This window comes from Passer domesticus, chromosome 7 (assembly GCF_036417665.1).
Source record: "Passer domesticus isolate bPasDom1 chromosome 7, bPasDom1.hap1, whole genome shotgun sequence".
In the NCBI taxonomy this organism is placed as follows: Eukaryota; Metazoa; Chordata; class Aves; order Passeriformes; family Passeridae; genus Passer; species Passer domesticus.
The window spans coordinates 42,128,709-42,152,348 of NC_087480.1; the positions used below are offsets into that span (position 1 = coordinate 42,128,709).

At 36.7% G+C, this 23,640-nt stretch overlaps 1 protein-coding gene across 9 annotated transcripts in view; it reads right to left on the minus strand.

The window, feature by feature from the left end:
- Positions 1-23,640, minus strand: part of NTNG1 (netrin G1) — a 147,689-nt gene that overhangs the window by 26,239 nt on the left and 97,810 nt on the right. For 3 of the 9 annotated variants that reach the window (XM_064428037.1, XM_064428032.1, XM_064428035.1), the window contains exons 5-6: positions 21,268-21,294; positions 4,540-4,707 (exon numbers count right to left, since the gene is read on the minus strand). In XM_064428037.1, the coding sequence (XP_064284107.1) occupies positions 4,540-4,707; positions 21,268-21,294 (195 nt within the window). Of the gene's footprint in view, positions 1-4,539; positions 4,708-9,729; positions 9,790-11,678; positions 11,745-21,267; positions 21,295-23,640 lie in introns of all 9 variants that reach the window. The other 6 variants (XM_064428036.1, XM_064428040.1, XM_064428038.1 and 3 more) reach the window with 4 other exon arrangements.

Sequence of the window (23,640 nt, forward strand, 5' to 3'; positions counted from 1 at the left end):
CTCAGAGAGCTCATTTTTGGCATTCCTGTTCTTCACATTGGTTATTTATATTTTGTTTTCAAATGAAGGGTTATCTCATTTTTATGTAGACCCATGTAGACCCAGAGTAACTTCACTGTTAACTGAGATCATAGACTCCTTTTGGAAGCATCTGATCTCTGCTTTTTCCTGATTTGGGGCAACATGCTGGGAGTCTGGATTTATATTTTTGTGAATCAGTGCTGCTTTGATGACTATATCTGGCAATTGTTCCCTAGCATAAGGTTAAACCTTAGTGGTACCATAAATGAAAAAATGGAGTTGAACTGGGAAGTTACATATGTATATATCTCCAATAAAAAAACTAACAGGAAAAGAAATTACCAGAAAGACATTTGTCATCTCTTGTCTCACTGTTTATTAACTATAAATTACAGATGGCACTTTGAACATTTGGGATGCTGAAGAAGAATAGTTACCTTTGGCAAAAGGGTTCCACAATAATAATAATAGAGTCAATTAGCTGGCAACATTCATTAATGAAGCACAAAACTGACATGCCAAAAATACTGTGCAAGGCTGAGTATTACAGCAAAGTGAGTGCCTTTTGAAAAGCTGGGAATTCTGATGTTAATCAGATGTATCAAATGCTTATGTAAACAGGCATAGACTTGAGATACATTCTGAATGCAGGAAGTAAAATTTGCTTCAAGAGTATTTATAGAAAACCATGAAAGACAAAAACTTGGAATTTCATTGAAAAACAGGGCCCAATTCTTGTTAAAAACAACTTTGTTAGACATAATGAAGTTACAGTGATTTAAACAAATATTTGTGAAGGAAATGTGATACTGGATGTTATATTTTCCAGAGAACAAGACCCTGAACCAGTGAAACCCTTCCTACTGAACTCTGTCACATAAACATGTAGGATGTTCCAGGCCCATATCATGCTATTGAAGGGGAAGTAAATAGTAGAAACAAAGTTTTAAGCCAGGCCATTTTGCAAAATTAGTCGATCCAATCAGAACACCCAACAGACTAATTCTAGCTTCCATCTTTCCCAATTGATACCACAGTAATATAACCTACAGAACATTCAGGGTCATTGTTCAATACAAACCACAATTTTTGGAACACTTCCCAAGGCCTACCAAATACTTAAGACATTACAAATCTTAAAGGTCACAATTTCAGTGTGCCACAGGGAGGCAGCGAGTATCTCCAATGCCCTTGCAACAACAGGGCACTAAATAACACTAAACTAACATTCCCAGATCACCCTAATAAGCAAACCACACACAGGTTCCAGGGTGGGGGAAAAAGCCCCTGCAGATCTGAACCAAGAAAGAATTTCCATCCTAACCTTCATCTGGGAACTATTTGTAAGGATAGGAAGATAACAGAAATGGTAATCTGTTCACTGGGGTTCACTCTATCAGTGTGATGCTTCAAACAAAACACAATGAGCATAAATAAGAAAGGAGGTGAGGAAATGGGCTGAGGCTTGCAGGCTTGCTGCTTATTAGTCGGGGCTGACAGTGGCTCCAGGACAAACCTCAGGGTTAACTTAACCACGTGTCATTAGGGCTTCTGGTGTTAGCCGAAGCTTAAGGCTGACTGACTGCAAGGGTGGCTTTGTTAGAAGTGTGACAGCAATCACCAGTTCAGTATTTATGCTGTGAGGCAAAGGCCATGTTTTATTACTCTGGGTCTACCTGGTGGTTTCCATGCTATCCTTGCTTGTCAGTGTGTGCATTCACTGAAAGTCACTCGGGTTTTATCAAGAAATAAAAAACTCTCCAAGCTGTTAAATTATTTTTCATACCGAATGAATAATTTTTAACTTCAGAATACTTTGATTTATTCTGAAACTGCAGTTGCCCATATGAGGTGATTTTGCAGTTAACATAGAAATCCACAAATTTTTGATATTTCATTTTAGGAAATAAAATCTATTTTGCTGCTAAAGAAATTAAGGGCGTCAATAATTAAGATTTAAGCCCACTGTATAATACATTGCATTTGGCTCACTGGTAAAAAATCTTTTCAGTATTTGAATTCTTTATTCTTAAAAATTAAGCATTTTACATTTTCTCCATTGATTTAGCATCAGCTAAGATTCACAGATTTGTTATCCATGTACTTACCATATGTATTTCCATATATATCAAACTGTGAAGCAGTTTTGATAAATCAGAGCCAAAGCCCTGTTAGCTGCCATTAAACTAGCTTATCCAAACATTTGTTACCTTTCTACATATATGGCTGAAGAGGAAAGAATTAGCCTGAAAAAATGACTTTCATACGGGAATAAGACTTGCACATATCACTGCAAATCTGCTTATTAAAATGTTCATGCCAACATTTCACTTGTAGTTAAACCACAGAACACTGCTTTTAGACTCAGAGAAAAATGAGCGTTTCCAATAGAGCAAGACTGTGCTTGACCTAGAAGGGTGGTGAATCCATCAGCTCTCTCACAGGTGAAAATACTCCACATTTTGCCCAATTAAATCTTAGGAGCCCCAGATCAAGACAGCACTTTAAGAACAAACTTCTCTGTTTTCTGAAAAGTGCTTTAGGTGTCTGTTCATTTCACTGACTTTACACAAGAAGTAGGAAAGACCTCTAAAGTTGGCAAATCAGTTAGGACACATACATTCGAAACATACATTTTGTATGGTAACTGTGATCTGGAAAACTGTCTTAGTCCAGCAAGAATGTTATTTATTTCAAATTAATTACGTAACATGTAGAAAACCATGGTTTGATCCTATAGTTATTTTACATGGTGCAATTCTCAGGGGAGCACAAGAGAATTCTGCTTGCATTAAGGTGGAAAGTCAGCAAATGTTTCACATTGCCTTTTTTTTCTAAATAAAAGATTTAAAATTTTATTTCCTTAGTATCTTGGCAATTTTAAAGTGCACAGTTGTCTTCCCATGACATTTTAAATATATCACTTATAAATTAATTTTAAAATTACTTATTTTTGGCTTTTTGTTTGCTAACTTCCTTGTCTTCTGTAGCTGCAGCTGCTGTCTTAGCATTTCAGTGTATATGGGAAAACAACATACTGAATGAGCTGATGAAAAATTCCAAACAGACCAATTTAGAGTTGTATTCATTAGGCCTATTTAGGCAGCTGAAATTATACAGCCCTGATGTCACACCAATGATGTCTATCATTTACATCAAACAAATATGTGGGACAGTAGTTTTTTTCCAAGAACATTTGATTGTGTTAATCCTCAGCACAGTCATACAAAATCATGACTTGCCTACTAAAGTTCTTATTAGCTCTGACTAATTACTGGCAAAGGAGATCATGCATTTCCTGAATGCATTGCCAAGCAAAGTTAAAAGAAGGACACATGAAATGCAGTGCATGGATGGATCTGGGTGTTTATCACAAGATAAATATGTAAATCTGCCAAGTTACAAACTCAAACAAATAACAGCAATCTGAATAGTTTCTGGCTTGAATCTCAGCAATGGATTATAAATGTATTAAAATGTAATTTATTCACCTGTAGTATGTTTTGATTTTACAATATCTGCTAACTACTCTCTGCTTCCTGGAAGATGGAAAGAAAAAAAAATCACATTGAAAATCCAGAACAGGTCCTACTGGTGCTTATGTCTATAAGAAACATGATATTAAATTCTCCATCTCTGTTTGTTATTGGAACAGTGTCTTTAGTAAGTTAAACAGTGTCTTTATCTGTTAATTACTGGTCATTGTGCAAAGCTTCCTTTATTGACTATGTTCAGGCTTCACCTAACTTTGTTGTATACTGTCTGGTCACATGAGAACAATGCATATTCTTCTAGGGTGCTAAGATCTTAAATTTTTTCCTAATATGCTTTTCTTATTATGTTCTAATATTTTCTCTAATTCTGCAGTTTGAATATTTATAACAGATGCTTGTTCTAAAGCACTGTTTTCACCTAGGAATCCCTTTTCTAAATTGACACTGTGTCACACTGATTTGACAAATTCTGTTCTTAACCTTACGGGCATCGTTTCCTCCTCTAAGTAGAGGGGAGGTAACAGTGCATTAACAACCCTGCGTCTGGGAGCAGAATTAGCTACAACATGTGAAATTTAGTGAATAAAAGGGATTAACAGAGGTCTCTCTGTTCTCTTGATGGAGCTGGCAACCTTTGTAGGTATCCAGGCAAGTATTCAAGAGTCTACTAGTAATTGCAAAAGTCAGATTGGGACCAGGTATTTAAGACTCAACTCCTTAATTTTCGTGTGTGACCCCAGTGTGGCTCCCTCCTGTGTAAGGAGAGCACATCCAGTGTCTCAGGGGTTTCTGGGGAAAGTCTAACCAGGACCCATAGCCAGGGAGATTTTTTATCATTTACAGATTCAAAATGCCTCCTTGGGGCTACCAGGGCAATAGAAATGAGGTGAGAAGTCTACACAGATGTTCTGATCCATTGAAAAAGCTCATTCTGGCTTCAGTGCAAGTAAGCAGCAGTGGTCCCTAGCAGCTGCCAGGAGCTGAAAAGGCACAGAAGAAAAGGCGCAGTTATCCCGGGACTGACCTATGCACACATTTTCATCGTCCAGCTCTGCAGAAGCATTTCTGAAGTAGCCCAGCCTGCATAACTCGCAGTGCTGACCTCTAGTGTTGTGCTTACAGCTCACGCAAATGACCGTATTGAGCAGCTCGATGTAACTGCACCGGTTGGAGTGCCCGAAGCATTCACAGTCTTTCAAGGAAGAACAGAAATGTATACAGAGTGTATACAGCAGCAGAGTAATAGCACATTACATGCTTAGTTAAAATGAACCATGAGCAGAAGTATGAATGAATGGCACATACATGTTAATCAATGTAATGGACAGCAGCAGATGTTTATCTGCAATGGAAGTGGAGCTGGTTTCAGGCAGGTTAGCGTGACCCGACAACCATGGCATGACGTCGGAGGTTGGCTGTTGTTGGCAGACCTGATGGAACTGAAGCATTTGCAGTTGTAAACCTTTCAGGGTTACTGGAGGTTCAGTTTCCGCTGAGAGAAATGCACATCTTTTTTGCACGTTAGAGATGAGTATAAATCAAGACCTGGGAAAAACCTCCTCGTATTAACAATGCTAAATTCAGTGGACAAAATTGTCAAACTTAATTATGATTAAATCCACAGCTGTAAGTAAAATAATTTTTTTTTTTTTCCTGACAGGAATGGAGAGTGTTCGGGGTGCTATAACTAGTAGGCACCTTGAGAACCAGAGTGTTTTATTTAATGGCCAAACAAATCTCTGGTTTGACAATTTTGGCCAACACCTTCTAAAACGATTAACAGTGAAGAAAAGGAAGGAAAACAGTTATTGGAGAACTACATCAACTGTACTTTTGAGGTAAGCATTAACCAGTTTTTGTATTCTGAGATGAAAACCAGCTGGGCTAGAAAGAATATGATAATTCTGAAATGTGTACTGATTAGAAAGCATGCTTATTGCAGCCATCTGAAATGAAGTTGGCATGACAGCCACTTAAAAAAACCCCTTCATTAAATATAGAATGTTAGTGCCTTTTAGTCTTTAATCACAAGCAATACTTGGCTTTATACAGAACAAAGAAAAAATCCGAAATTATCCATAACATTATAGAAGACACAGCTCTACTTTGTGTAGAATACTTGTGTAAGCCTGATCACTCAACTCTTGGGATTATGAGCCCAGAATGAATGCAGGAAAGGTTACTAAGATGATCAGAGAAGTTGAGTCTAATTAAAAAGTGAAGACTAGGAAAATTTGCCTTGTTTAGTCTAGCAAACTGATGATAGAAGGCATCACCTTCTTGTACAAATACAGCAAGGAGCTAAGCCTCCTGCCATCCTAATGGTCAACACTGGCACAGTAACAAATGGTGTTAACTGGCTACTGGGAAATTGCAGCTGGAAATTAGATGATGATATCTAGGCTTTAGGGAAGTGAGGTTGTTGGACACTTTCTGCTTGTCACAAAACACACTGATGCTTTACAGATACTTTACAGTTTATTAACTGGTAGAATAAATTACAGTATGTTTCCTGCAACAATGGAGCACTGGAGGCAGTGACTTGGAAGGGCTTTGAGGTCTTGAAATTATCTTGTAATTAGATAAAGCTGTAGCAGAGGGTGTTTCCATGTATGACAGAGACCAAGTCCCCTGTGCTGCCTTTCCTCTGGTATGCTCCTGATTATGCTGGGCCACCTGATCATCCCCCTGACTGGGGGAGTAGGGCATCACAAACAGTATTTGAGCCTGTCTGTATTTTTGTAATGAAACAACAGTCACAGTACGTCTTTCTGAGTATGCTCTGCACTCCCAATACATGGATATTTCTTTGGCTTTTGTCTGATGTACTGGACCATAAATAGATTGGAACGTAAATGGATTAATTTTTTTTAGACACTTAGCACAACATATGTTTCAATCTTGAGAGCTGCCTTTCTGCTGCCAGAAAACATTAATCCATTTTACATATATGCATTTAGTTAACATATATTTCTTGTTCTCATCAATGTTATTCTGCTAAACCAGTGTTTTGTGGTTCTGATGCTAATCTGATAATTTTGATGCCAGTAACTGCTGGAGTACAGGAAAACATTTGGTGTATCAGTCTCAGTATGTTACCACTTGACACAATTGAGTAGGGAGGAAAAAAATGTTAGTTTGTGGTCTTTTGCAGCTGGTCAGTCTGATTCAGCATCTTAGCCAGCCACCCTGCAGCATTTTTCTCCAAGTATATCCATCTTGCTCAAGTGAAAACTGCCTGTGTGGAACAGATGAGATCTAAAAGTGGAAAATAGCACTAGCAAACAGGAGTAATGGAAAATTGGTGTGATTATGTTTGTGTTTGATTTTAAAGTAAGAAAGACTGACTAAAGTTAAGCAATCTGAACTTTGTGAATTCAAGATTCAGAAGCAAGGCTGTCAGTCTTTCTGTCTGACAAAGGACCTGTCTTCTGCTACCAACAAAGAATTTGTTTTGGTGAGATGATACTATATTGGTATGTTGGTCAGACTTGTTGCTAAACATTTTCACTCCAGGTGAATTTAGAGGAAATAATTTGCCTATATACTATAAAGAAAAGCTGACTATGCTGCAATATCTTTTGTATTTAAGGCAGCAAGAAAGAAACTTAAAATAGTTCATGAATGAATGACTGAACTATTTCCATTCTGAAACTGCAATACAACCTTCAATTATATTACTACTACACATAATTAGCCATAACAGCACAAAAACAAAAGCTGCACATTAAGCAATTCACTCTGTAACACAGGGCCTGCTCCAAGTTATGATTTGGAGTGAAGAAACCTCTAATAATTATGAAGCACTCGGATATATGCACATGCTCTGAAACCTGTGCAGGAGGACTGCTCAAGTTCAGAGGTGGGTCATTAATATTTAAGGTAAACAAAGAGACCAAATTTTAAACTTGGTTGCATTTCTATGGGTATTGCTCTTTTGTAACAACTGTGCTGTGTGAAACAAAGTCTTTGTCTCAAAGTTAACTAATGCTAAGATACAGGAGTGCTCTAGTAGTCTTCATCACACAAGTAAATTCTACATGGTGTAGAAAAAAACACAATTAACTCGAAAGCAGTCCAACATCTGATCAAACGTTAGCAATGGCAAAAGGAAAAAACAAACAAAAAAAGGAAAGTAATGATTAAATCACTTTTGTGACAATGTTTGCTTCTCCCCTGCCTCCCCACCACGTTGTTTGTTAGTGCAGTAATTTTTTGCTGTTGGCCTGGTCAGTGAATCATATTTACATCCCTCTGTGCTTACAAAAATAAGCTATGTAAAAAGTCCTCCTCTGATTGAAATGGAATTACTTTTTCTACTGGCTACATGAGGTGCTGCCCTAAGCCACTCAGACACAGCACACAGAATTGCATTCAGCACCGTGCCAGCTGGGAAGCTGTCAGTGCTGTACGGCCCTTCCAGCATATCATGTGGTTCACCTTAACCAGAAAGTATTCTGCTTGTTAGACCTGTCAGAAGCACAGCTTAGGGTCTTTAGGCACACAGCTCTGGCTAGCAGCCTAAAACACTGTCACGCACTGGCAAAATCATGCAAACACTGAAGGAGATGGGGGAAAAGTCTCAAAATCAGGCTGCACATGGTTTACCAACCATTGTGAAATGACATGAGCTTCTTACAGTGACAGAAAATGCTGCTTTCAGTTCTGAGTACCACATGTCAGAAAAGACATAGATAAGTTGAATAACAATAAGGAGTGAATGGTTCAGAAACTAAAAATCTCAGAGAAGAGGTAATGACAGCTAGATAGGTTTAATGTGAAGGAAAAAGGGATTGCCATGTTAGATGTGATCATTGTTTTTGGCTGATTCAGGAACTGTCAAATCCCTTACAAACTCACAGAAGCATTGACTCTCTGAGCCTCCCTGACTATTTTCCAGTGCAATGATTTTATTGAAACAATCTTGATTCTGTTGCAGAAAGCATGATAAAATTACCCACTGAAGCAGGCTCACAAAGTTGATAATCTAATTGTTTTGTTTCTATAAATTGAACACTTTCCCCCCATTCTAATGCTATGCACTTACATCTTTGAGATAACATACTGTTATTGTAGGGATGAAGTTCAGCTGAAGCTTCAGCTACAACCATTAAAACATGAAATGTCATCACATGAAACAATGATAAACACACATGGAAGGGTAGCGTCATTTCTAAACTAAGACAGGTTGCATGAGACAGCTATTAGTGTCACTTTTTAATTAAAAGCACAAAGCATATTTCAAGAAAAGTGCATTCACAAATCATTAAATTATTTTTTCTTTTTCATTTTCCAGTCACTCCGTGCTCCTCCTCCATACACTAAGGCAAACAAAGGAGATTTCATTGTAACCTTAGAAATTACCTGCTTCATAACAAACAGTATGGTTCATTACCATGATCTCATCAAATGGGTCAAACTAAGTTCAGAAATTTCTTAATAACCCTTTTCCTTGTTCGTATGTATTTCAGGAATAATGAGATATTCACAATAGCTGCAGAAAGACAAAACATCTTCATACATACTCTTTACAGATAAATTGATGAGGAAAAACAATGAAAAGATCTCAGGGTTCAGACTGTGAATGACAGATATGCAAATGAAACAGGTTGCCTGTAAGTCAGAAAGAATATTGGCATCCTTTATTATATTCATAAAATTCCATTATTTTTATAGAACACTAGAACGTCAGTTCAAAATGTAATGCCTGCACTCTGAATTTGCACACTTACAATAAAATGAAGACATAAGGCACACTTACAATGCATTAAAAGACATAACAATGCATTACATTCCATGGCATTTACAGATACTTCTTGAGGACATGGACAATTGATGTTTTATGGATTGTTTGCCCTCAACTAATCTGCTTATGTTTCCTCTTTTACAATTTATGCATATCACTGAGGAAAACAAGACTCCAGTAAACATCTGCTTTCTAGGCAAGGATCTGAATAGTCATATTCATACATTTAACTCCTTTAAAAATAAATGCCATGTCACTTTATTTGCCACCAACAACTGTCTAAGAAGCATATTTATTTTTCTTTGTATGGCTTATGTTTATGTGACTTAATGCTTCTGTTGTACTCAATGAAGATGCCTCACCAGTAAACTAATGGGTACACTCCACAGATATTCCAGATTCATACAGTGCAATGTTTTCACAACACAGAGCACTATGGGATCGCTGTATGAATCCTAGAATTCCTACCTCTCTTGTGGTTTGCAACTTGAACAGAAGAAACAGTTGACATAGCTAATTTGGGAGCAACTGGATAGGTAATAAAATGAACAGCAAATTAGAAAAATTACCATAAAGGAACAAATCAAAATATTAAGATAAACATGTTTATTCTCCAAATTTTGAATTTAACAATGGTTATTTTCTTGTAAGGAGAGGGTAAAGTTACAGAAAATGAGTTATACATTATCAATTATGAATTATTTGAGCTGTAACATCCAAGATCAAGACAGGGAATGTAATTCACATCTATGCACTGTGGCAGTTTTGTGTTAGAGGCTATTTGGTGGTTTCTCCCAATCCATGACAAATGACTATATGGTAACCAGAGTGGTCTGAAAAGGGTTTTATTGAATTTGAATGCATATTTATTCTGGCCAATTAGCATAAACCTAAACCCCACAATAAAATATTTAGATATAGGCAGATTTCTGTAATCATTCTTTTCATACATTATCCTTAAATGAAATATTTAATCTACACTATATGTTAATGACTGTAACAATATGCTGCAAACACACAAAAGCTGAATAGAAATGCTTTGAAGTTTTTGTGTTTTGTGCTCCCTACCAAAACATCAAAACTAAATTTACTTCAACTCTTATTTTTGGGGAAGAAACACTGAATAATTCTGTGCTGTTCAAAACATATTTTGTAATGAAGTTAGATCTTGGATCACACACAGTATAATTAAGCAATGAAATCCATTAGAAATGCTAAGTATAATTTAACTGAGAATGTTTTAATTTAAAATTCTTCTGAATAACGTAGGCTAATCCTTACAGAGAGCAGAGGAAAAGAGATCAGTCTGGATGGGGTTTTTTGTTTGTTTAAAAAAGACATGCAAAAACTTGGGCAATACAGTGGAGCTAAATGAAATTGGAATGCTAGGTATTACATTATCAGGGATGCTTTGTTTTAAATATATGGTGAATAGTCCAAACTAAAGTACATTTGTAATCCTTACATAGAGCTTAGATCAATTTCTTCAGTTTTGTTGGGCACATAGAAACTTGCAGGCATAACATGGTAGATTTCACATGCACATGGCGTATGTTTGATTTGGTGATTGTGATCCAGACTTAATTACAGCCCTTCCCCTGTAATTCCCAACAGATTCCCAATACATCTCATTTAGTTTAGTGGCCATTGTCTAGATTGCCTTTTCATTAATTTTATCCTCCACCTCTGCGTGTTACAGCACAGAAAGGACACCCTTTGAACATGAAAGCAAGCCACAGGCCAGATTTCTGCAGGGACTTTTGGGGGAGGAAAGGGCAGTAAATAAGAACAGAAGGAAATTATTTTTATAATGAGCAATCACTTTGAAATGTGAAGTATAGCTGAATACTTCTTCAACTAACAAAGAATCTTAGTTTTATTAGTCATGTCTTTCAGTGCTAATCGTCATATCACAGTATGTGAGCAATTTTTTGTGTAGCATTCAAATTGTAGAAAACCATGGGTCTTTCCTGCAGAGAACTTGCTTGTATTGTGGATGGCATGAAAGCTGAGAATGTTTCTCAGCTCACTTGGGAAAACAAATTGGAAACAAGACATTAAAAATCCTTTTGAGGCCGACAGTGACAACCTTTGTTCACTTAAAAATCTTAAAACTTATTCAAAATACAGATTGTACTACCTAAACAGGTCCAAAATTGTCCTGGGCTTTCTGTGTATCATAAATTTTAATCTGTATGTCTGCTATTCCCATATTTGCAGTAATGTGCACAGTCTGAGTGTTGGAAGACTTCCTTTTCAGGTAAGGTTTGCTTTATAGTTATTTTCTCACAGGATAGCATTACTTAGCACCAGAGAAAAATTAGTTGAAGTATCATTTTTACTACTTTTTACCACGTGGGACTTGTTGAGAGCAATTTCAGTACCTTTAGACCACTAAGAATTTCACAGCATCCTACCTTGGTTTGGTTTAGAAACCTCAAGGGAAGAAATATTCGGCCATATCCTATCAAACTTTGGAGGATCTGCATGCATCAGGAAAAATCAGGTTTTGTTATTTACATCTGTGATATTGTTCTAAACAGGCAAGCATATGGACAAAGACAGAGATTACACACAGCTATTACTGGACTAGTCTAAGTTGCACTAGAACAGAACATGACTCCACAGTGAACAAGAAAACAAGCAATTGATGATTCCCAAAACACCAAATGGACATAAAATACTGTGCATAACAATTCCTCTTCTGTGGCTTAAAATATAATTTTTCATGATGAGAAGATATCCTAGGCCAATATATATAGTTCTAACACCAGGAACAAAACAGGAACATATTGTGTTAAATCTGCTCTGCAGAGATAAAACGACAGTATCAGACAAATATGGACTTCTTACCAAAGACACATATCTTACTGTAACATCCTGTTTCAGGGCCTTTTGAGTGAATTGCATATCTGTTATTAGAAGAAATATATTTACCAGTAGAGTGGGCCTCTTCTTTGGCTCTCGCACTTTTGTGTGTTTCATCTATTTCCTATCATCTGATATATCTGCTGATATATTTTACAGCTTGATTTTTTTTGTCATAACGTTAAATATCTAAATTTCTTCTAAGTTCTAGAAAATGTGTTACTTGCATGAAGCATTTTGTGTGAGCTATAGAATTAGCTGTGTCTCTTTAGATCTTCATCTCCTTTGATTAATATGTTCTGGAGCTGGGGAAGTGAGGAATGACAACCCTTAGCAGAATGGTGCTGGGTCTTGGAGCGGAAAGTGAAGGGGATGAGGTTTTGGGGAAGGAAAGAAAACCTGTTTTTTTCTTGCCATCTGCCTAGCTTTGCACATTAGACTTGGACTGTGTTTTTATAATCTTCTCTGAGTACTGCAATGGTTGTGTCTTGTCTGAACCAAACAGAATTCTTCTTACAGGTCACATCAGCCTTTGTCCCTAAAGTTCTCCCACACAGAGAACAATGAAAGGAAAGGATGGGGACCTGCACTGTGCCATTTGCTGTTAGGCAGTCTTCGGCAACTGAATGGGTCAAGTTGTAATTTAATCACATAATTACATCGGATTCTTCATTTTTGTGCTTTTTCCTTATCAATCAAGAAAACTGAAGAAAGAAAAACGGAACGAGTTTGGTAGATTTTCAAAGAGTCTGCATATTGACTGCCATTAACCTGCCTCTACAGGTCAAGATCCACCAATTCCCACACATAGGAAGTGCAAGTGCCCAGTCAGAGTGGATGACAAGAACTGTCTCCAAGCTGTACCTAGTGAGGTGCTGTGGTAACCCTCGCCCCCTCCACTGACAGACTGCTGCCAAGCACCTGAGAGATCACCTTCCTCCTCCTCCTCAGGCACTCACTGACAAATTGGTAGGTTTAGGAACACTTAGACTTGACCTAAACATTTGAAAGTGACTGGACATTAGGCATAATATAAAAATCAGGAGTTAAAAAAGGAAAAGCAATTGTTATGGACTATGTTGTGCTGCTGTCCCCTGAGTCTTTTTTATTTTTAGCCATTGTGTAGCATCAGAGTTGTTGCAGAAAACTGGTCACATTTCAGACTGGAGCTTCCCATATCCTGCTTGTGTTGTTGAGTACAGTGTGGCATGCCTGCTATAAAAATTCCCATGTATAGTGGTCTTCAACTGAAAGGGCCTAGGTATTACCAGAAGTAAAATTAATAGTGTCAAATAATTTTGTAATGCCTTAGGAATAACCCTCTGAAATTTGTAATTTCATAAACTATAGGTCCTATATAGTAAATCAGATACTTTACATAATCAAACTGATATAACCAGTAATATTTAATATATAATTTATCCTGATTATGATTTCTCTAATATAATGTCCAAGTAAAATCATTCCTTGTAAGGCAGAAAAAAAGTCATATTCAATTTCTCAGAAATTCTATAAATGTTGTAGATCTGTACTTGTTTTAGCAAACTTAAAGTGGAGGTTGTGACTTACTGCAAAATAATTAAAAATTCCCTGACCCTTTAAATTAGACAACAGTGAACTGAGTTTCTTAATGGGCACCCAAAACAATAAAGAGCATATTTACAGTGCCAGGAGATTACCATTTAAGTATTATTACTAGTGATTATTAGTGGATATTACTGATAATTATAACCATATTAGAAAGGACTTCTGGAGGTGATTTATTCCCACAGTTTGCTCATGGCAGGGTCAACTTTAAAGTCAGATGAGGTTGTTGAAGGTCATATCCAGCTGAAACCAGCTGCTACTTGGTAATGTGGTTAATGCTCCTTAGACTTAAATGATTCTGTTATGTGTTTTTTTTCAGTCTTTGGTAAAGAGAATATCTTTTACTCATATCCTTTCTTCATGGTCTGTATTTCCATCAAGATTACAGGTTGCTTGATAAAGGTCTTTCTTTGTGTCTTTGAATGTTTTTTTAATGGCAATGACTTGAAATGCTTTATCTGAAAAGGTAGGTGAAATATCCAAGTCCAGAGATGCTGGATGTCATTCCTACATGTATATTGGAGCAGATGAGTCATCCCTTGAACAGACACTGGGAAGATTCGTTTAGCAGCTAGTTATTCTTTCACAGCAACCTGTGAAAATATTTCTAGTCCTTGGTGATTACCACCAAGGGCTTTATTTATAGAGAAGTTGACTAGATAAACCAATCTTTTCCAGAACAGTTCCATGCCTGGAAACTGCATTTTGTAATTAGAGTCATTATTTACCAGAATAATAAATGAATGTTGGGGTAGGTGTTCTATAAGATGTGCTATTTCTGTAAAAATCTACTGTAAAATATTTCATGACAGTTATTCTGGGCAAGCAAGGCTAAGAAATGTGAAAGAGAGTTTCTGAATGTATGTTTGAGTGTTATTATTTAAAAGTGAAACTACTGTAGGCATCTTTAAGAGTGGAGGTATGCAAGCTGTGTGACTGAGGAAAAATCAAATATGACACTTTAAATTTGCACTGGACATTTTTGCATTTTTAGTTACTATTGTTCCAAAGCCAATCATATGTAGAAAGTAAGTATTGGAAAAAAATTTTGCTTTCATGAAGTAAGGAAAAACTAACTGCATTATACTTATTAGATGTATGATAATTTCCTTTGTCTCATCCCAATATTTTTTGTTATTTCCTCCCTGACATACAGTATCAGAATTACTTCCAATATTAAATGAAGAAAATCTGTCTCAAATATTCACTGGAAGTACAGTCTGCACCATGGGCTGTATCATGGTTTCAAATGGGGAAAATAAAGGAAATGAATGGGTAGTTTCAGCCTAATTCCAACCCGACAGCTGCACATGAAAAAATCCTGTCACGATCTTGGCAGAAATTAATGGGCATTTTGTTGGTTTCTCACTCCAACCAAGTAGTGAGCTGGCAGTAAAATGAAAGTGTATTCCCAGTGAGAGGGGCTGTCCCTGCTCAGGGATGAGGGCAGGGGTGATGGAGCGCAGGAATTCTCCGCTGCTGCCGACAGTGCCTGATCACCCCCTCAAGTGATCCTGCTGGCCCAGCCCACAGACAGTGCAGCTGCTGGAAATTACTACCCATAAATCTCTAAGTCTTAAATAATGCTCACTAGTGGCAGACAGGGAACACTTGTGTTGGCAACTATCATTATTAATTTAATTTTTAATAACAATAAGGAACCCCTGTGAGATATGCTGATTAAGATGTTTTCTAACTTTCTTTCCATTAAAAAAAAATTAAATGTGTATCAGTATAAACTTCATGATTCAGTAGAACTTCATGTCTCTAGCCACAGAAAGCTGGCCTTGCTGCTACCTATTTTAAACCATGAGTAGGCAGCAGTAAATATCTGTTCTCAATTAGAGATGCCTGCTGAGGACAGTGGACTTATGACAGTTGTTTTAGGTGCTAATATTGAACAAAAAAAATTAGGATTTTAAAGAAATAATGCTTACTGAAATCACTGGCAGTTTAGTAGCTGCTGGAGTAATCAAGTGTGTTTATATCAGATTGTATTCCACCACTTGCAATCATCATATCATTGTTACAGCATCTCTATCTCCTTTGGTCTTTTGGAAGCTATGATAATCTACCTCACGTAAAATTTGCCTTTTAGCACTTTCATTAAACTGCAAAATCTAAATCACTGAAAGAGAGAAATGCTGATTTTTTTAAATCACCCTTTATTTTATTAAGTTAAAAAAATACTTGGCCAATATTAGGCAATCTTTCTTGGAGCAATGTAGGAAGTTTCATACCTGTTCCTTTGAAGAAAGGAGAATTCTGCATAAATGTGAAGATGTGGTTGTTTTATGGTAGCTCCTCAGCCATAACAGCTTTTATAACTGTTGGAAGAATTTAAATGTAATTAGTCCTTTATGTGTCCACTTGTAGAGTAAAAAAGAAAGTGATTTTTTCAGAGGCTTAAAAAAATAATCCAAGGATCCATCTCTGGAAACTTTCAGATATCAGAAAAAATATACCACTGATTTGAACAAATTTTTGGCTGATTCTCAAAATAGTGAGGGCTGAGGGAATTCTTCAATTTTAAGTATTTCCATTTAAATGTTTGTAGAAGTGCACAATTAATTCAAGTATTTTTGGAATTAAACATTTAGGTACCTTCTCATGAAAAAACAAATTACTTTGTTGATTGTTTGCAGGGGTTGTGTTGTTATTTTTTATTTGGACTGGTTCTGCTTTTTCCTATAAAAATGTTAAAATTGTCTGATCACCCAGAATTACTATACAGTAATTCCCAACTGATGAACAGTAAATCAAGATTTGTTTTTTTAAATCACTGTGCTGATTTGGAAATCTCATTCTTTGCTTTAGTCTGTGAAATAAACTCATTACATGTTTTAAGGAACAGAAAGAAAAAGATAAGAGGGTAACATAGAAATGCATTTTTTTCCTGGCAATATCTCCCCAAGTTTTATAGATAATTAGATGTTAAAATATCTTTTTAGGTTGTGTCTACTCTCTATAAACTTTCTTGAGTAACTGAGCTCAACTTGCATATTGCAAGTGTCATGTGTTTTCCATGGGTACCATGGTACATATTGGAATGTTGACATCTTATTTTTTGGAGTATCCTATCACTGCATTATTTATTGGTTAGATGAAAGATAACTATGAACTGAGTAGTTCTCTATATAATGCAGCAAATCAAAAAGCATTGAAAACACTATGTGATTGACAGACTGATTTAAACTAACTCAAGATGGTGGTGGAAAACTGGGAAGAGGAATGAGAAACAACTCTAAACTGTCAGTGGCTGTGTCTGAGACTGCTGAGCACAGCTCTTCTTATCTGTTGAAATTGGTGGATCTGGCAAAACCAAAACTGAAATGAAGGCTCCCTCAAATCCCATCCCAAGGACCTGGCAGTGCTCCCTGGGGCAGCACTGGTGGTTTCTGACCCTGCCCTCAAAATCACTTGATTTATTTATATATTTGTCACAGCAATTTTAGCAGAGAGGCACTTTCTGCTTCCTCACCTTCAGGGGACACACCCAAGCTATACAGCAAGAAAGTGGCTTTGCTGGGACTCCTACCAGGTACAACTATCTGTAATGGAATTATTTGGAATGTAAATTTCTCTCAGATCCAGTATTCAAATGAGCACATCATACCACAAAGGCCGTTTGTATTTTCTTTCAGCTCAGTAATGTTTTAATATAGTGTAAAATCTAATTTGTGAAGGAAAGGATTCCAAGAGCTTCAAAGCATTAAAGGAAGGAAAATAAATACTGGCTTGATATTATAATCAGTTATCTAGATAAGGTGATTGCCTTAGACAGGAAGCCTGATTAACAGTATTATTTATTAGAAGGTCAGATTTGGATAAAATTAAATTGAAATGAGAACATTTTGCTTATATGTCCAAAATAACAGACACAGTCTGAAGACAATATTGGAATGTCTTAAGGAGATAAATATCTGAATGGTCCCTCAACAGTACAGCTTTCTGTAAAACTTGACCTCAAGTAATAATAGGAAAGTAATGTACAACCTAGTTATGCATGTTTATGCCCTGCTGACATGTGTTGGGTACAGACTCTAGTCCAGAGTTTGGCATGGTAATGGTTTTGCTCACATGACTGAAGATTTGATAAGAGAACTTCTTGGTTACTGCAAAAGGGCCAAATCAGGTCCAAAATACTTTGTGTTGTTATTAAAAAAAAAAAAAAAAAATCCACTAATATTTGCTCTCGCCACCTTTTAAGATATATGTTTACCACATTAGAATTTCATTACAAAGAAATAAATCTACGCTCATCCAGACACTATTTTAGTTCCAGAAAAATATCTACGAGTATTTTTCAAGGTTAAGAAAACAATCAAATAAGAAAGTGCCCATTCAGTATTTTTTTTACTTCATCTTGAATTCATTATCATTAAAGTTCTCTTAAATTAAAATTGACTATAAGGAAGAACAAAAACATAGAGAACAAAGCAGAAAATACTGTTTGGTTATTGTGATTGCATCTTGCACTTGGGTGCATGGTCTGTCTCTAAACTCTGACTCATCTGCCAGCAGCAGGCTTTAAGGTGATAATCGCCCACACAGAGCTATTTGCACATCATGTCTATCTTATCCTCTATCTAATTATACCCTCTGTAACAAACTGTTTAGCATAATTAGCGGAGTTATGCTTTACAGAAAAAAAAGAAGCAATCGTTTAGAAGACTCAACTTTTTGAAGGCATACATGTACAGATTAGTAATGTTGGTATTTGGTCACAACAGTGAACATTCTGATGCACTGCTCTATGTAAAATTGTACAATCATTATTTTAGCAAGTAAAATAATGCAGTTTTCAGAATGTTTACATACTGTATATAAGCATTGCTTAAAATTATGAAATTGTTTTGGGACTCATTAATTGCTAACACTTTCACCAGTATTTTTTCAGACATGGCTGAAAAATGCTGAAAGAGCCAGCATTGTAATCAAGAATGCTGGAAATGATCAGAGAACCTATTATTCAACTAATAGACAACAGCAGGTACAAATTACCTTAATGGGAAAGCTCTGGGTTTTTTGGTTTTTTTGTTTGATTTGTTTTCTTCTAGATGATCAGAAAGGATGTTTACCAATGACCACTGGTTTTCTGTGATCAAATTTTAGTGCTAAGCTGCTTTAATACAAAATCCTTTGAGGTAAAAAAATGACAATAGAGAATAATACATATATGTGCACACAGGTGAATTTTATTCTTTGCTGGCTTTCATTGCAGTCTCAAAAAAGTGTCAATGAACATTGCTTGAGATGGCATCTTCTTTGCATGCTGGAAATTTAGTGTTTCTAAGCCCCTGCCCCAACCCCTTCCTCCTTATAAACTAGAAAAAGCTGGGAGCACACAAAAGCCAATACCCCCTGTAGGTGTTTGCTGCCAGGCAAAATGAAACCCAAACGGAATCTCCCAAGAGTAACTTCCTGCTCCCAGATGGGGAAAAACTCCGTTGATATGAAAACAAATGCTGTGTTAGTATAGACAAAACAAAAATCATGCAGAATCCATTAAAGCAGCCATGACTAATTAATCTTGTTTGGTTTTGTGTGTTAATTGGACTTCTGTTAAATTCTCTTTGAGAACAGGATAAATTTATGGATTCTATCCATATTTAACAAAAATTCTGCTATTCCTATGTTATAGGAAAGGTGTTTAGAACATTAAGCAAGCAGAGTTATTTCTCCCCTGAGCTATTTAAGAAAAATCACATGGAAAAAGCAAGCAGAGTATCAGTATTTACTTGTGCTCATGAAGAGATGCTCATACTTCACCCTTTCCAGGTAGACAAAGAAACATGTTGAATTCTACCACATATTATCCCAAGACATTTACAGCAGACTAAAGATAAAACATAGATTTGCAGAAACTCTTGTATTTCCTATAGAATGTTAAACAGAATTTTCTCTGTTCGTAATAAATAAACTGTACTAACCATCCCAGTGTAAAATACAAAGAGGTCAACAATGCATCCTTTCAGCTCACCATTGTTCAAAAGGTATTTGAGTTTCCCTATTAAGTTTTCAAAGGCCAACATCTGCTGATGCTCAGAAATGGTAGATGTGGTGACGAAGGCTGTATGGAGGGTGAAGTGAAAACACAACCATATAGACCATGCAACACAGTAGTACTAAGAAACTAGCACAATCAAACTCCAAAGAACTGTTTCCCATTCATCCCATTTCTGTTATTAATGGCAGAATTATTTCTGAGAACAGTGACATAAACTTATTCTCTTTCATTTAGTTATTTTTTTTTAAAATCAGACATGTATAAACACAAAGTTTTGAAAATAGCATATCACTATGAATCTGCAGGCGTGCAACACCAGAGGAGACACTAGAGCAGGCAAATGACATTATTAAGATGGAAGGCTTTCATTTGCACATTATTGTCATTGATGCTGTTTTTCTATTTAAAGCAGAAAACAGATGCTGTGGCATTCAGCTGCTTGCACTTGCAAGGGAGATAGTTTTGATGGCATTTAACTTGCCTGTCTAGAGCTTAACAAATCAGTGCTATTCATGAGCTTAAGTAAACTGAGTTGATTATAAATTGATAGTCCTGACACTGCATCATAAGAAGTGAGACAGTTTTACCCAAATTGTTAAAAACTTTTCACTTGGATACTGGATATAGCAAATTGCATTTAACAACTGTGGTATTTTACAACTGTGATTGTCCTGTATTATGCAAGTTCTGTCCAAAGTATTTGCAAAGCTGAGGCTGTGGGGAATATTCTTTCCTTGAGCCACAGCAGGATCCCATTTCTCCCTCCCTGCTTTATTGGCAATTAACTAACGTGCCATGACTGTGTGCACTCCTCAGCTGTGGAACTCAGCTGAGGCTCACAGCTCAGCTGCTGTGCACTTGGTCTCTTCACATGCTTTGTTTCAGTAATCATCTATTTCATTGATATAGTAGTTCTTTACATAACAGTGTCATGATTTTGTTATAGTTTAAGAGTTGTATTTTGGTGCTTTGATTACATACAGGCAAGCATTTTTCTGTGAAGGAACATAATTCTATTTATTTTGTGGAGTAAAGCCGAGTTCAAAGCCTGCTAGAGTTAATGCAGATTCCAGCAGATACGCTGCATTTCCTAATCTACTTCATAGAAATGAAAGCTATTCCATTTATAAACTTTTCCATTTGCTCTTTGAATTTACACACACATATACATGCATGAAAATTATTGGTCCTATACTTCTGTTATTAGCAAACACTTCAAAATGCTCAACAAATATTTTCTCTGCAACAGTGTCTTAATTCTTTGTGTCACACTAGTTTTATAGGACTCAGTGCTCATCTGCTGATAAGAATCGATCAGACAATCTGGGGCTGAATGCAGATGTAAGGAGTGACATTGTCTCTGACCACGTAATAACAGTTACATGTTAATGCCAGAGAGGAAGGCCAATACACCCAATACACAGCCCCTGCACCACAGGGCATGCTGTCAGAGAAACTTATCTACACCAGAAAGGGATGTTGGGAAATCAGATCCATGAAGCTGAATGACAATGCAAAACAATACTGGTTTTATTACTTACTACCAATACTGGAAATACTGGGTATACCTGCAGAGAAAGAAAAAACACAAAGAAGTGTAGTTAGCTGCTTGCTGTAGCTGGCCAAGCTATTATACCTAAGATTCCGAAAACATCTTCAGAATACTTTATCAATACATAGTTAAACTCAAGTATCTGCCATTACATGCCCAGTCCTTTATAAATGCAGAGTCTTTTAGATTTTTCAGTATGGGGCTGCAGGGACCAGTAAAATGCATTGACAGATGGGATCTATACCAGCTCTCTTAACTTCATGAATTTGTTCAGAACAGTTTTGTATTTCAACTAACCAGCCATTAGGTTTAATGCTCTAGATAAAAATATCAGTCATGCATGTATTATGCAGATCCAGGAGAGTAATTTAACCAAGGGATAGATGCACTGCTAACTGCTTTGGCCAGCTGCTTAAATCAGTTGGTACCTTCTGTTGCTTTAATTGTATAGAACTATTTTTCCCTCTTTTACCTGACACTTATCTAAATTAAGCTATGTAAAAGAAATGTAATTGAGTGAAACAATCTAATGCAGTAGGTTGGCCATATTGATTAAGCCTCTCATTGATTTATTTTTTTTCCTGTGTTCATTTCAATTCCTAAACTGAATTAATGCAAGGAAACCATTCCAGAGACAGGTGAAATTTACCATAAGAGGTGGGGCTGTTAAGGAGTAAAACTCCTTCACTGGGTTAGCAGTGTGGGATCTCATGCTGTATAATGCAATCCCAACAACTAGCTTCTTGTCAGGTCTGCCCTGAAAATTAGGCTTTGTGTATAGCACAAAACCATTGATATGAAATCTTTCCTAAAATGCCATTTTCTTAAGATTAAATGCCATTGTTAATGGGACTGTGGCTCATCACTTGGGTTAGTCAGAAACTGCAGATCAGTATTGAAATCCTGGATATTTGCATCCTCTTCCTTAAATACAGTTTGATTTTTTTTAAAGTTTTATTGACTTTTGTGGCATGCATTTTGTTGCAGAAATCTGTCTGTTTCTCCATTAAACATCTGCTACACTTCTTTCAACATCTATCTTAAAGTTCTCCCTTACTCAGAGATGGCATGGACCTCACTCTGCAATTAAGTGAAGGAATGTCTTGAGAATAAATGATATTCAATGTAAGCAAGGTTTCAGAGTCAAGTTGGGAAAAATCCTAACTTGTGGCATGGCTAAGACAATGCTGAAGTAAGAGAATTTGCAGAATGGGGACCAAACCTAGACTTTTTATGTTTCACCACATCACTCCTGGGGCACACGTTAGAATTGCAGCTCCCGGGTTTTATATCCTATGGAACCATGGCCTGGCAGAGCACCATGGACAGCACCTGCTGCTCACCCAGCCCCACACTGACACTGTTTGCAAACTTAAGTATTTCTACTTCTGCTGAGATGAACGTGTATTTTCCAAAATTTTAGCACCATGAAAAAGGTGAAAGCTAAATGCAAATAGCATCATAATAGAACAATGTGGTCATAGTTCTTATAGTAACAAAAAGTGCTTTTCGTGGTTAAGATCATTAAAGAGAATGCCTATCCCCTTATTTTAAATGGCAAAAAGACAATCTATTTTAAAATGTTTTTCCCTGAAGTTTCAATAGCAGCTTGTTTAAATTTTTGCAAGTCATTGTAGCTGGTTTAAATTAGCAGGATTAGTTTTCCTTTATACACTCATGGAACCTACACAAATATTAGACAAAAGACAAAAACTGTGCTCTGACACTCACACTTGCGCTGTGAAATGGTATTTGTATTTCCTCTGGGTATACTCCCCCGCCTCAAACCTCTCTGTCTCCTACACACATATACAAATATCCTTTCCTTTCTCTCCTGAACAGATTGTAGCAAAGGAAGAGGTTTTCCTGCAAGTCTGCTTGCCTCACATTATTGTACGTCAAAATTTTCAATGAATTCATAGTGATAAATGCTTCCTGGGCAGAAAATAATGAACACAAGATGCCTGCTAGCCTGAGGGCTCTGTATTAACCTTGCAAAGATATCTTCAGGTTCTGTTTCAAAAGCTGTTTTGCTATTTCTGTACAGAGTTTTTTAGTTGGTGTGGTCTTCTGTAACCAGACTGGTTTTTGTGCTACCAGGTATCTCTGTGTGAGGTGACTGGCCTTGATAGTGCACTACTTTATGTCCTTCTTACTGAAGAGAGTGAGAATGACACTTGTGAGTTTGTCTGGAAAGGAGCTGGTTATGTAGGGCCACGACGCAGGATCTATTAACACTCTGTGAAAACCGCACATATGATGAGGAAATTATTCTTAGAAGGAGTGTTTGTGTGAGATCTGGAGTTACATATTGAGGCTAGCTCTTGAATTCAGCTGAGCTGGATTTGGTGCAAGTCCTTAG